Source organism: Paramormyrops kingsleyae, chromosome 13 (assembly GCF_048594095.1).
Source record: "Paramormyrops kingsleyae isolate MSU_618 chromosome 13, PKINGS_0.4, whole genome shotgun sequence".
Lineage (NCBI taxonomy): Eukaryota > Metazoa > Chordata > Actinopteri > Osteoglossiformes > Mormyridae > Paramormyrops > Paramormyrops kingsleyae.
Genome location: NC_132809.1, coordinates 31,523,800 through 31,539,431, shown reverse-complemented (window position 1 = coordinate 31,539,431; position 15,632 = coordinate 31,523,800). Strand labels below are relative to the sequence as shown.

Here is a 15,632-nt window from a genome sequence, read left to right as displayed (position 1 = left end):
TAACTTTTATCATTTTTAAAGATTAATAAAGGTATGTACTTTTGTATAATAACAAGCAGTAGATACTTGTCACTTGGATGGTCAATGGAGGACTTCAGTGAGTGCAGCACTTCAGACGTCTCTGGCAAACACATGATGTTTGCGCATATCGCCTGTGATTTCCTGCTGTCACGTTTGCTCGCCATTCGGCTGGAAACGCTGACTAACTTGTGGGCATTAAATTGCCTGCTCCCTGCGTTTGGACCAGCCTTGTACGTGGGATGCATTGGGGCCAACTGACCTGAAGGGTTCAGACGAAACATCTGAGGTTTATCTCACACTCCCTTTCCTCCTCCTCCTCCCCCAAATTGAGTTGCTAAGCTACAGGGTGGATCTGAGTGACACTAAGAACAAACAGAAATCTGCTCCCCACCTGAAAACAAGCTCTGGGGTCGGCTGGTGCTGCCTAATTTTAGAAGCTCTGTGTGCGATTATGCTAAGGCATCAAAGGTGGACATTTCAGGTGCGAAAAGTAAAAGTGCAGATCAAGACTTTCAACAAACCAGTTGAGTACTGACTTTGACTCTTTATACTCAACTAGTTGGTTGAAACAAAATCTTGGTCTATGTTTTTTCTTTTATCACCTGAAGTGTCCACTTCTGTAAAGCATCAACCACAGACAGAATATTAATTAGCTATCAATCACATGGCAATCAATACCTCACAGTGCATGTGCTAAACTGGTTAGTGGCAGTTCCTGATAATTACACCCACCATGCATTAGAAACCTGGTTTCTCTGATCTCTGAAAGACCAAAAAACATATCCCATCAGACCTGGTCATAATTGTTTGTGCAGTTTGGAACTAGAGGCCAGAATTTCTCTGGAAACCTCATTCCAACCCCAGAGTGCTCAAGGAACTGAAGTGCCATCTAAATTTATGCTGCTCTAACTTATTAATAAGCCAGAAATGGAAATTTCTGTTCTCACTGAACCTTAACAGCTCATAAACCTTGTTTCAGACCTGTTTCATCTGAAGGATGTAAAGGGGGAAGTTCTTCCATTCTGGCATTTGTAATGTGACCTTTTTCAACAGTAATTAGACTTTTATGTACATACAGTATGTTCTTGTTTATTATGTGCATTGTCACAAATCTGAGTGTAAAGATTAACCAACGTAAACCATTTATATGGGTCTTTTACAAGATCCAGGGGTTTCCTAGTCAAAGCTGAGACTTCTGTGTACGGGATCATTAACCTGACAAGAATAACAGAGACCTAACTTTGGCGAAGGAGACTTGAGTCCACAATGCATTATTTATACATCATAGGCCAAGTCTTTTCTGCTGGGATGGATCACTGGATCACTGTACAGTAGCTTCTGGAGCACTGCATACACCAGCTGAGCACACAGTGGTCACACATCACTGGCTTCCACACACTGATTTCAGCTTTTCCATTTGAAAACAGACAACTAAATAAATGAATGGCTATTAAAACCTGAATAATTGTGCTGCTGGTAATATATATTACCCTGTTACTCTGCTACCACATTAAGTGATGAAAGTGAGCTTTGGGCAAAAATCCCAGCATGCATTGCAACAGCACAGTGACTAAAGTGTATGGTGTTCAAGTGTCACTCTAACTACCACGCTGCATACCCAAGCAGCACGCACTGCTGAATACGGAAGATCTATAGCTCTTCTTAGAAGGCTTGAGGTGTTAATGGTCTAACGGTTTTTGGAATTCATGTACTTCAAGGAAACAGCCCCTTCAACTTGGGTTAAAATGTCTCTTAAATTAGTCCTACATCTCTGGACTCCCTTGGGTGGGTAGCTCCTGATCCAATTACGTCCTGAGAATTTGAGATGGTATTAGTTAATCACCTTTGAAAGGGGAAGGCACTGGAGCAATCTGGGCTATCCTTCATAACATCACGAAGCAGAAATGATAAGCCACAGTTTAAAGGAAGCCAATTTTCAACCATGAGCCCTTCACCTTTCAGTGTTCAATACCAGAGCTTTTTCATCTCTAACAGGAGTGTTGGATTTAGGCAATGGGGTGCTAATCTGATCAGGGAGCTATGAAGTAACCCACCCTGAAGTTAGTGGACCAAATAAATCTCCTGATATTTGGACCATTTCTCATAGCTGGAAGAATGTTTTAGAGTGATGATACACAGGGCAAATTTTTGAGCAGTTATCAGGCAATGTCACATTGATAACGGGCAAGATTATTCTACTTGAAAAACATTGATCGACAGTGGGCAAATTTTCGGGATCATCCTGATCCAGATTAGTTGCCCTTTGTCTCACCTGCTTGGCAATTGCCTGGCGAAAAGTTGCCCTGCGTATCATCACCTTAAGACTGATGGTGCCAGTTTGCACAAATTACCTACTTGTTCTTTGTGGCTATTGCTTGCAAGGTGGGGAACGACCCAGGGCAGTGCGCCAACCCATCGCAGAAGCTTTTATTCGTGTATTTAAAAGATTACAAAATAAAAAATAAAAAATTACTAACTGCTGTAAATGATAACGTACGATCGCTTCACCTTTACAGCTTTGGGTTTGAGCTCTTTGTCTCACTGAACGTTACTAAACATGCGTAATTTTCTAGGCGTAATTTCCCACACTGCAGTCCATATTGCACTCTTCTTGCAATGCCTAAGGAGATTGCAGCTTCTCTCTACCGCTCAGTTTTGCACTGTAGAAAAAGAGGGTGTGTATTGGGGGTGTGTATGGCCGATGATGTAAGCGAGGAGGGAGGGAAAAGCCCCCTTAGCGCTCAGCATGAACGCTCTGTAGCAAAAGGATGTGCGAGCAAGCAGCGCGCTACTGCAGGGACGGCGTCCAAAAACTGCTCCACAAAGAACAACCCAAACTCCGGGCCCAGGACAGCAAAGATCAGCCGAAACCCGGAGCACCGGTCAGCGATACGGCAACGGCTGCACAGTCCGGCAACAGCGGCGCCCAGTCCGGCGGAATAGACGGGCTTGTCCGCTGGATAGTAACCAAGATGAGCGACAACAAAAGCATCTCTTCCCGGGAATACGTGAAGGAGGAGGCGGCGGTTGCCCAGGAACAGTTTTTCGCACCCGAGCCTCGCAAAGGCACCTCCGTTATCTTGGATGTAGGTATTACTTGCCTGTAGTTACGTTTAACTCATTGCCAAAATGAGAAGTAGATGAGTTGAAGAAATTTGCATCTTAGCCTTGTGGTTAATTAGTTGAAATGCACTTTATTAAAGGAAAAAGTGCACTTTAATTATGGTTTATTAACACTGTTGTAAAATCTTTGTTAAAACTTTTAAAAAAGGGACTCTTATAAGGAGCATTTTATTGATAATTTAGTGTTAGCTTTCACCATTACTGAATTTTATGCTTTTTTTATATTAGCGTGTATAAGAAGCATGATTTCACGGGCACACCAAACTTTTAATTATTAATTAAGAATGCCTTTACGTTTTCATCCAAGCGATTATTGCAGCTGCTGCAAGATCGCGACAGTATTAACAGTTCAAAGTGGAGCCTGAGCATGAAAAATAGTTCTGATTTGCACATCGTACATTTTGATATTAATAGTTAAATAAAATCCTATGGTAAAAACAATCTTCCGAGATAATGAAGTGCCTCAGAGAGGGCAAAACGATGGATGCAGGTGTACATAGAGACAGACAATTGTTAACATAAGACGAGTCAAAGTGCAGATATTCCTTGGCACCCAAATTCGATCAGATCGGGACTTTGTCGGGAACATTTTAGGGAGCGTTCTTCATTCTCGCTTAGGAAGATTTAGATCCCGAGAATGTATTTATAAAATTATTCATATTTATCATTTCACAAACTTTTTAAATTGGTCTGAAGCAATCTGGGGATATTGCAGGTAGCCTATAGGAATGATTTAAATGTAGCTGTCTTTACATTACCGATACCTCTGGCTTAACGTGGCTTTAATTTAGTATGAACCCAGAGAGCAGCGCTCTGCGAAATCGAGGCTCGGAGATGAGAGTCGGGTGTGTGGGAATCCGCTGGGGGGCTGCAGGGCTGGGGGCTGGGGCTATGGGACGGCGGCCGCGGCGGGTTTTGGTGCTTCCGGTGCTCATAGTGCAGAGATGAAGTTTTAGATAGACGAAAGACTGACATATTATAAAACAATAATCTTAGTCAAATCAAAACTGTCAGTCTCACTCAGAAATATGAGAGTATCCGTCCGCACATCTTCCAGCTGTTCATCCAGTTGTGGGGATTCCTGAAGCCAGTAACAGTACGCACTGAGCACAAGTCAGGGAACTCCCTAGTCTGGTATTTCATGTACATAAAGAAAAATTATTAATCATTATTAATTCTAGTATAATGGTATAATTGTGAATCGTGCCTGGTGGTCAGGTTTGTACCGAAGCCTAGGTGCTGTGATTTTCTTTGTTCATGTACAATGACAATAAAGATGTTCTTCAAAACTAATTCAGCAAACATCTAAATGCTGGAGAACGCTCAACTGAGAATAACATGTTAATGTAGCCATACTGGTCATTTTGTGTGTCAGTGTGGATTCAGTGTCGTCTTAATGTTTTTTTAGGAAAGCTAGCTCTTCAGCAAAGCTCTGGTGCTGGAATGGGGTGTGGTCAGCCTAGCAGAGAGAGACAGAGTGAGATGGAGATGGGGCAGAGCGTGGAGAGATGGAGACAGGGGTCAAACCCGAAGACGGAAGGAGAGAGAGAGACAGGGGCCATGATCAGAGATGGAAGGAGAGAGAGACAGGGCAGGGCGTGGAGAGATGGAGACAGGGGTCAAACCCGAAGACGGAATGAGAGAGAGAGACAGGGGCCATGGTCAGAGATGGAAGGAGAGAGAGACAGGGCAGGGCGTGGAGAGATGGAGACAGGGGTCAAACTCGAAGACGGAAGGAGAGAGAGATGGGGCAGAACGTGGAGAGATGGAGACAGGGGTCAAACCCGGAGACAGAGGGAGAGAGAGACAGGGGCTATGGTCAGAGACAGAAGGAGAGAGAGACAGGGCAGAGTGTGGAGAGATGGAGACAGGGGTCAAACCCGAAGACGGAAGGAGAGAGAGAGACAGGGGCCATGGTCAGAGATGGAAGGAGAGAGAGACAGGGCAGAGTGTGGAGAGATGGAGACAGGGGTCAAGTTCAGCAACAGAGGGAGGGAGAGACAGGGCAGAATGTAGAGAGACAGAGATGGGGGGCTGAGCTCAGCGACGGAGAGAGAGAGAGACAGGGAATGAGAGGAAGAGAGGTGGGGGCGGGTCAAAAGCATCTTACCCCAGTGCCATCACTGCATCTTACCCCAGTGCCATCACTGCATCTTACCCCAGTGCCATCACTGCATCTTACCCCAGTGCCATCACAGCAGCAGACTCAGTGTTTACACTCGCAGCTTGTGCCTCTACTGGAGCCCTTGTTTTCTCTTCTATTATCAGATTGCTCATGATTTCTGTGTCACGCTTTAATATTTCAAAACCTTCGCTGCTCAGTTACTCTCAGACAGCTGCAATTATCAGAATGGTTTTGTTGCAAGTTAGTGCTGAACTTAACAGTATGTGTTAAGCTTATTGTTTTAGCAGTTTTGGTGTTAGAATTTTGAATATAGTTTTGTTACAGGGTTGATGATCATTTGTTATGGATTGTGTGAAGTTTCACACATTAAAAAGAAAAAAACTGGGAAGAAACCACATGGAAACCAAAGGATCTGAATATGTTTCTAAAATCCATCTTTTCTTTTGTGAGTTTAATTATTTGTTAAATCATATTATGTACAATACAGTACATAAAAGGAATTGCGTGATGCATAATCTTATTAAAACACCGTAATAGCGTTTTTCTGTTTTTTTCGCAGTTATAACTATACATTCACGCTCAGTGATATGAAAAATGCGATTTTTAAACATGTGATTTTAATAATTCAATGCAATTATGCCCGGAATTCATTTGAAATTAACTGAAACTATCATTGTTTTCAGTCAAAATTGATGAACAGGGCATGGGACCAAGACTCCAAATGTCAAACAGCAAAACTAAGACTTGAGATGTGACTTGGACTGAAACAAATGTGACCATTAACCTGTTTGAATGAATAATTTCCAGGACATCTCAATTAATGCTCAAAAATTCATTGCGTCAGTCTCAGGCCTCTGACTGAGAACTGTACGTAATCCATCTTCAGGGCTGCTGTTGTGTGGGTGATGTGCTGTGACAGGTTAGCGCCTTTTTTGCTACCGTTTAACTCTTCTTGTCTAATCTGACGAAGACACAAGTTTGAAAGATAAATGATGCCAACCCAGCTGACAGCAACTTTTCTCAGCCATGGTGCAGTTATCGAGCAGTCTGTCTCCATTTTCTTACAAACGGTTTTCGGTTGTCTCAGTGTTATAGAAGCAGTTGTGGGCCAAACCCTCAGAGTGTTTTCTTATACTCAGAGCTGTTCTTAATTGAGGCCTCCTTCTGAGTTCTGAGCAACTGAGAGGCTTTGAAATGATAGCATGTAGCTACAGTGCGACTCAGTTTGGCTTTGGCACCCCGAGAAGTTCAAGGCTTTGCCACGCGATCGCTAACGATTATAGAGCGTGGTAGCAACCAGGAAGTCAGCCTGACAGATCGAGGCTGGAATCAGAAGGATTCGGAGGATATGTTTATTTCACAGGTTATGAGAAACTCATTGTCAAGTTCGCGACCAGTTTTAAGAGAAATTCTATGTGCATAGGAAATGCAGGAAAAGTGAGATGCAACTGAATAATATTAAGTGATTGTGACCTGGGATTTTAATATGTTGGTGCTGAGTGCTGTTCATATATTCTTTTAATTCGTGGTTGAGAACTGACAGCTGCTTCTAACACAATTTGTGTCTGAAACAGAAGACAGAATTCTCAGTAATGACTGCCGGGGGGATTGGGACAGCTGGCTCTCATTACAGACCCCGATACTATATGTAGTCCGTGATGGATTATTGGAGACATATGGCTTTTGATGTCAATCATTGATTGGTTGAACCCATCGCTAAAAGGATTGTTCAGTATTGGCGAAAGGGATTGTTGCTGATTGATGCTGGAAACCCAAAGTCCTCTTATGGAGCCCAGTAGAAAGTTCTGATGATCATCATACTCTAAGCTCTTCAGATCTAGATGTAATATATCTAGTTCTTGCTCGGCTGTCCAGAATAAACAATTAGATCTGTCCTCCCAATTGTTCTGAGGAGGGCAGATGGGGAGCAGGTGTGATCATTTTTCTTTCACACTCATATTTGTTGCTTTGACAGTTGTGACATCTGCATTGTAGCACAAAACCATTTTTTCAAAGCCCAAGAAGAAACGTAAAAATGTTCTATCGAGACACGTTATTTTAATTGGCCTGTATTTATTTATCATTTGATCTGAGAAAATGCGCAAATGATATGCAATGTTTTTGCACAAGTTAAAGGAAATGGTAATAATTTGATTTAAATGCCATTTTCCCCACTGGCTATGGTTTGGCGCCACTGCATTAGGATGTTCCTTGGCTTGTTAGGCACAAAAAGCCTAGAGCAGCTTAATGACACCACAGACACTGAGTGAATGATTGATTCAGTTCATGAATGGCAGCTTACTGCTTCATAGACGCCCCTGAGTCTTGTTCTTGAAACCTGCTGATATTATCCATTACAGATTTCTGACTACAGGGTCATTTTTCTACAGATTGTTGTCAGCTGTATTCCTCATGATCGATAGCACTGTGATCGCACCATGCCATCCAGAAAAAATATTTTAGCTGATCTTTAAATGCGCTGTTAAAGGGTGTAAGGCGTAGAAATACCAAATTTAGTCAAAAGGTGCACCTCCCCCTCCCCACTATTCTGGATGGAGAAGCCTGAGAGTGGCACTATAGTGCAGCCATTTACACTCACCTAAAGGATTATTAGGAACACCTGTTCAATTTCTCATTAATGCAATTATCTAATCAACCAATCACATGGCAGTTGCTTCAATGCATTTAGGGGTGTGGTCCTGGTCAAGACAATCTCCTGAACTCCAAACTGAATGTCAGAATGGGAAAGAAAGGTGATTTAAGCAATTTTGAGCGTGGCATGGTTGTTGGTGCCAGACGGGCCGGTCTGAGTATTTCACAATTTGCTCAGTTACTGGGATTTTCACACAGAACCATTTCTAGGGTTTACAAAGAATGGTGTGCAAAGGGAAAAACATCCAGTATGCGGCAGTCCTGTGGCCGAAAATGCCTTGTTGATGCTAGAGGTCAGAGGAGAATGGGCCGACTGATTCAAGCTGATAGAAGAGCAACTTTGACTGAAATAACCACTCGTTACAACCGAGGTATGCAGCAAAACATTTGTGAAGCCACAACACGCACAACCTTGAGGCGGATGGGCTACAACAGCAGAAGACCCCACCGGGTACCACTCATCTCCACTACAAATAGGAAAAAGAGGCTACAATTTGCACGAGCTCACCAAAATTGGACAGTTGAAGACTGGAAAAATGTTGCCTGGTCTGATGAGTCTCGATTTCTGTTGAGACATTCAAATGGTAGAGTCAGAATTTGGCGTAAACAGAATGAGAACATGGATCCATCATGCCTTGTTACCACTGTGCAGGCTGGTGGTGGTGGTGTAATGGTGTGGGGGATGTTTTCTTGGCACACTTTAGGCCCCTTAGTGCCAATTGGGCATCGTTTAAATGCCACGGCCTACCTGAGCATTGTTTCTGACCATGTCCAACCCTTTATGACCACCATGTACCCATCCTCTGATGGCTACTTCCAGCAGGATAATGCACCATGTCACAAAGCTCGAATCATTTCAAATTGGTTTCTTGAACATGACAATGAGTTCACTGTACTAAAATGGCCCCCACAGTCACCAGATCTCAACCCAATAGAGCATCTTTGGGATGTGGTGGAACGGGAGCTTTGTGCCCTGGATGTGCATCCCACAAATCTCCATCAACTGCAAGATGCTATCCTATCAATATGGGCCAAGATTTCTAAAGAATGCTTTCAACACCTTGTTGAATCAATGCCACGTAGAATTAAGGCAGTTCTGAAGGCGAAAGGGGGTCAAACACCGTATTAGTATGGTGTTCCTAATAATCCTTTAGGTGAGTGTATATTATCGGCTGTATCTCTTGATCCATGAGTTTTACAGACAAAATTATTTGCTAACACTTCACATGAGGGACGCAAGTAACTTAGTAACTCAGTTACTGCTCAAGCACAAATCATGAACAAATATTGTAACTGCACGATATGCATGAACTGCTATGATTGATTAATGATGAACAGACATGGGATCAGTACACAACTAACACTTAGTTTCTGGTTAATTAATGCATTAATTAAGGGTGTTCTAACTACTACATTGTGCCCCATCAAACAAAGTGCCCCTAATTATTTTTCCCCAGATGCTACGGCCCTTTCCAAACAGAGAAGCTATTACATTTCTTCTTTATATTGCATAATTTGCAAAGCCTACTTTTGCAAACTGGTCATAACTTGACCTGATCTGCACAAATGTAATTTTGGAAGAATCAGGAGACTAAGTTCACCAATAATTATTTTTAAAAATGTTGAGTTTTATGAACAGGACGACCACTAGCCAAAATTGTACCTTCACTGCACTTGTTCTACATGATGAGCTCTGACTTGTGAATTTGGGTGTTACATGGCTCAGGGTTTTGTGCCTGTAATCTGAAGGTTGATGGTTCAAATCCCAGGGCCAGCAGAGTGATGTCATTGTTGGGGCCTTGAATATGGCACTTGACCTTCAATTTCTCCAGTCTGACCCCACTTCCTCAGTTGTGCGTTGCTTTGGATAGATATGTAAATGAATGCTATGCCCAATCTTCACCAAATTTGAGGGGCCAGTACAGAATGGTGTTGGAGGCTGATGGCGTCAGATTGGTGCACCATGTCTTATATCTGGGTTTCAGCAGCCATTTTACATGCATGATAATGACCAATCAGGAACAATGTTGGGGGCACTGGATTGCTATATGCAGCCTATGCTGGCATATAAATGTAATTTGTCTGATTTGCTGAGAGGTCCTCGTCTGGATAACGGAGCTTGGACCCTGCTAATTACGACTCACCGCTCTCATTGTAATGGTTTTATTAACATTTGTCTGGATCAAATGAATTGCATTTGGTTTCAGCTGTATCACTTGTGTAACATGGGATAAAAAATCTTTTGCATGGTAGTTATGTTGTGACTATTTCAAATGAATGAATGAATGAATGAATACCGATTAGCTCTTGAATAAATGACTAAAGACTGAAAACAGGTGTTAATGGAACCATGGATGCTTTGGTAGAACATAAATAAATGATTGAATGGCCAATGTCCTCTCGAGAATAATAATGCCGTAAATCACAGAGTTTGGCCATATGTCATTAAACCCGAGTAACACACCAGCTGTCTTAGTTGTTTTGATTGTAAAAATTAATCAAATACTTTTGACTTGCATTTAATATAATATTGATTATCTAGATTCTTTTGAGAATAATGATCAATATGGCAAATTTATAACCTGTCTAACTCACTGAATATTGATTCATATATACAACATGACATTTGATATAAATTTGATATGGTTTGTCATCTAGTAAGAATGATGGACAGGGATACCAAAACATGTGTCAGGCGTTTATTTATGTGTTTGAGTTATGGATTTTGTTGGTAGTGATGGTTTTCTTTGTACTGTCTTCCGCTGTCGAGACCTTAATTCTTCCATAGTTGAGGCCGAATTTCCTGTGAAGACTCCATTCATCGTTTTAATTAGAAAAACAATTTTCCGCACTATAAAAGTGTGTTGTTGTGTCAGTTAATGGAATTTACTGTGTGGGGTTCTCGATGTTGCCTGCAATGGATTATTGACCGATGCTGTCATTTTTTCCCCCAGATTTTCCGAAGAGCAGATAAGGATGGTAAGCATGCATTTCTATATATATTTCTGACTGAGCAGTTTAATTAGTGCCCAGTCATGTTTCTGACTTTCTTTACATGCCTGTTCTGATTTATGCTGTTGGGATGTGTGTTTCCTCTCCCCCAGTGGGAGCCTCTTGTACGTTGAGCACCCTTATACTATAATGGTCACTGCCCTGGTGCCTCAGTGCACAACTGGGACTTGTGCTCGTTGACACGAATAATGGAGGTTCAAACGCAAGAGTACTGGGGTCGGGGGTGGGATCGGTGTCTAGTTTGCCCAGAAAAATCTGACAGTTCGTTTAAAACTGTCTGTGTGGCTAACTTCCAACTTCACAGGGGTTGGTACAGTATGTGTTCTAGGGTGATGAAGGCCAGTTCTAATACAGTTGTCATCGGTTCCCTCTGTGGTGCTTGTTCCCCAGCTAACAAGGAGAACGCCTGGAAGAGTTTGACGCCCCACCCATCCACTAGAGAACTTACATTAAATTAAATTTCATGACAAGATAGATAGTACATTCTGTTAATGTGATACGTTTAGAATTTGGTGTACTGTGAAAGCTGGGAATATTTGCTTTGGCATTTTTCCCCCTCTGTTATCAAGATTACATTACACAGTGTTTTTTAATCTTCTACAGTCAAATGTAAATGTTAGGGAAAATATGGTTTGACAACCCCCCCCCCCCCCTCACACACACACACACACATTTAATTTATTCCTGGGACACACAGATTCATTGATATATTCACTGTTTCCTTACTTTAGTTGAGCTTTATTTGTTTACCTAGTTCGGAAAACACTAAACATTTAGCTGTGTTTGTTAATGGTTGAGATTTGGAAGCGTTTCTGCGTGTGTTTCTAAGCACTAAGTGACAGGTGGGTAAGAATTCATCGTTCTGGTGGGACTAAGTTTCACAGACAAGAAGAATAGTTCTCATTTTCTTTGCTGCTGTGTCATTCCGTCAGATACAGAGAACAAGTAAAGTTCATTTTTGCGTGTAGCTGTAAACTTTCCGCAGTGATGTCTGTAAGAGTAAAGAGAGGATAAGCCTTCTCTCTTTGAGGGAGCTCTAATTGTGGGTGTCTGCAACACCCACTCACTAGTCTGCCCACGTACCGTGAAGGTAGGCCGCATGGTCGTCTTCTACATTGACTCTAAATACATGACAAGATGTGCAGTGCATGCTGGGATACAAGTGTGGGGCATTATTTCGCTGCTCAAGCAGCGTGGACACATATAAACGCTTCCTGAGAATTTGCACATACAGCGAGGGCTACTGGCTTTGCCTGGAGTAGTGAAGAGCTGCGTGCACCTTAAAGCTTCCCTGACAAGACTCTCTTTATCAGTCTCGTAACCTTTCCTCTTTTAAAACCCTTTGAAAATAAGGCCTCTGCAGGAGGGAAGGCACGGTAATTGTTGATAAGTGGCCAGCAATGGGAATTTTAGTTTTGATGACCATTTTAAATTCTTTCTCCAAAAATGCTTACGCCGCCACAGAGAAATCCTTTCGTTTTACCAAGCGGAGCAGAATTAAAGCAGCACTGAGTCTTTGCAGCCGCTCAAAGTGCCTAAATGTCAGTGGACTGAGTTGTTCTTTACCGGTGTATGTATGCAGAGAGGATGGACATTTCGGTGTTTTATTGATGATGAACACACCCTGTCACTGAGTGCGTCCATGGAATGGGAATGTACTGCCCCCACCCCCCCACACACACACATTTGAAAAGCAGAACGGATGTATTTTTCTTCATGGTAGTTCTTATGTTTTATTCATTGCAGACACGTTTGGGTCTTGGGAGCTGCTCCTGGAGCGCCCTCTCTGGTCGGTAGTGGTAATCCAGTGTCAGAATACTAGAATTGGTGGCATGACTGTGCCTCTAGTTATTGTCACTGAAAAACATAGCATTATGTTAATTATCTCACAGAGGCTCAGTGGCAACTTATAATTATTTCTCCTAAAAGATTCCTCAACCACCAAGAAACGATTCAGCGATGCTGTTGTCGTGACCCCTCTACCATTTCCGTATTCCTTCGCTGTGGAGTGAGTACTTTTCGACAATCAGTATTTCATGCGTGTTAGCTTGTTGCTAGCCGTTGATAGCTACTGATGATACAAAAGAACTTCAGTAAAGTCTATTGACCATTCCGACTTTCAGCACTCTGAGCATCTTCCATCCCTCCCGCAGGAGTGCAGGGTCAGGGATCGGACACCTTTGGAGGGTAAGAGTAGGTTGCAAGATTCAGGAAATTTTCAAAGTTGGAAACTTTCCATGGAAATTAATAGGAATATATGGGAATAAACTGGAAATTAGCAAAATTAGCCTATAACAGGAAACTTAAATGTAGTTGGAAAAAAACATCTTGACAGCACTAATAGTGATATCATTGTGAAACCAAGCGCTTGTAATTGAGTGTGTGAAAACATCCCAAAATAAGCATCTGTATCAAACCACATACCAAAATGTATCAAAACATAATATTCTATTATGTATTATTCACACAGTTTGCTTTCTTTGCTGTATCTGATATCTCACGTGGAGTTCAGTATTTCGAAAATTCTCCAGTTAACTTCCCATGGAAAGTTTATGGAAAGTTTCCATAAATTTTTCATCCCTTTGCAACCCTGGGTAGGAGGATACAATGGCAGGGGTCTGAATGTTATGCTCAGCCAGTTAAAACATGCCTTAATGCACCTGTCACGTCACGGGATGAAGGCGAGCAGGGAAGCAGGGAAAAGGAGCCAGGAAGTTGAATTAACGGGGATTTATTCGGGTGACAGGACCGGGGGAAGCACATGGACGAATGTCAATGACAAATCTGGGGTACATCGACTGAGACACGGACTAAATGCACAAGACTAGGCAAACGAAACAGGAAACAGCTGGGCACAATCGGGAAAGCACACGTGGATAATGAGGGGGCGTGGCACACACTAGGAGCGGACAGAGCGGGGCGTGACAGCACCAGTACCAGTTTTAATAGCACATTGCTAGGTCAATACCTTGCACACCATTCACTGCTGTGCCAGTGTAAACAGCATGTGTTACGGACTACTTTGAGGGCCGAAATAGGCTGGGCTGTGGGCTTCAGAACATAAATAGGGTGAGGCAGCACCATTTGTGGGCACTTAATGTGAAATGCAAAATGTGTGCTGTAGCTGTACATTAGTAAATGTAGTGAAATCCAAGGCTGGCTTCATGTAGGTGGGGTAAGCGCTTAGCTGAGAGGACATGGAAACAAATGAGACTTTCGGCGGGTGATGTCATCTACCACACTTTGGGCCAAGTGTGACCAATCGGGTTCTCAGAAGCATTTACAATCCTCTTGAAATTCGCACATGTCCTAGCAGTGATACAGAGTAATATTACTCTTCTGGTCATAATAGGAAAGTTTTTATTCGCCATAATGAACCACAGGGTAGGAAAGATTTTAATTTTGAAAGATTCTAATTGTGTTTTAAAATAATTAAAAATGAAAATTATTGTATCAGGTTGGGTAATTCAGCAGGTGATTGGTGAACCCAGCAATATCTGGGCTAATACACATTTTCATTCAGAATGCAGTCGTTTGTCAAGACGATGGTTATATAAATATTTATTCATTATTAAAATACATTTCATTTATGTTCTTGGTTTGATATTTTTCAATTAATGCATTGTCTTTACTCTTAAAATTAGTATTATTCATTATAACTAAAATCTATGTACCATTAAAGCTTTTTTTTAAAGGTAATTGGTAATATATGTTAGTGTCAACTGATATTAAATCGGTTTAGTGACCACATGTAACTTCAGCCACTTCAGTGTTTGGCTATAAAATTGCAGTTGTCATTGTAAAGTGTAGCGTCTCTTTCCTGTCAGCCCTCGAATTTTGCCCATTCATTTTACAGTGTAACCATCACTCTGCAATCCCATACAGAAGGCGGCTTCTAAGAGCCCCAACTTATTACAAAATCAATCATCCCACACAGAGTGTCAGATCCTCACCTGCCACGTCTCATGACAGCAGCAGATTCTGCGCCTCCATCAATCCATCACAACAATTGGAAGATGCCTGGCTTGTGATCTTTATTTGTGGGAAAAACCAGGAGGCTGTGGAGCAGGATGTGCTGTGCAGTCTTTCCTGCACACAGTGGGAGTGCTGCCCCGTCCCCCTCGGCCACTGCTGCTTCCAGGTGTCCTGTCACAGCTTCGAGCATGTAGCCAGCAGGGATGCTGAAGGGGCTGCCCCCATAGCACGCTGTGGGGACCATGGTGGTGGGGGATTTAAATCAGGATTCCCCCTGCCGCAGGAGTATCTAATGAGGAGCAGACTGCCGCGCGATTTCACATTGTGATGTAATCACGATTACGTCTGTCTGGACGCTGGCCTTTCAGTACTATACTTTTTTACTTACACCCACAATTTGGTAAGCAGATTAGTAGTGCACTTATTGTAAAATATTAATGAGCGGCGTATTGTGACGACCGAAAGTTATAATCTGTATAAATGTGGCCTATGCTTGTGTTTGTTAAAATCGGTTTGCGGAGCACGTCTCATGCTACAGTTTGGGTAAATCATGGAAGCTATTTATAAGCACTGAAGTGGAGGTGAAGAAAGGGACAGATCAGCAGCCTCAACATCTTCTAAAGGAGGAGAAATTGTGGATAAACGAGGCAAAAAGACGTCGGTGGTGTGGCTGGTGCTTTTCGTGGCTTAAAGTGAAATTTATTAAACATAAAGGCATAAATTT

The 15,632-nt window shown here is 42.3% G+C and overlaps 1 protein-coding gene across 2 annotated transcripts in view; it reads left to right on the top strand.

Moving 5' to 3' along the window:
• The first annotated feature begins 2,713 nt into the window (after positions 1-2,713).
• necab2 (N-terminal EF-hand calcium binding protein 2) overlaps positions 2,714-15,632 on the top strand; it is a 76,872-nt gene continuing 63,953 nt past the window's right edge. The window contains exons 1-2 of one of the 2 annotated variants that reach the window (XM_023827092.2): positions 2,714-3,107; positions 10,876-10,900. In XM_023827092.2, coding sequence (XP_023682860.1) covers positions 2,790-3,107; positions 10,876-10,900 — 343 coding nt within the window. In that variant the 5' untranslated portion in view covers positions 2,714-2,789. The remainder of the gene's footprint in view (positions 3,108-10,875; positions 10,901-15,632) is intronic. The other variant, XM_023827091.2, reaches the window with a different exon arrangement.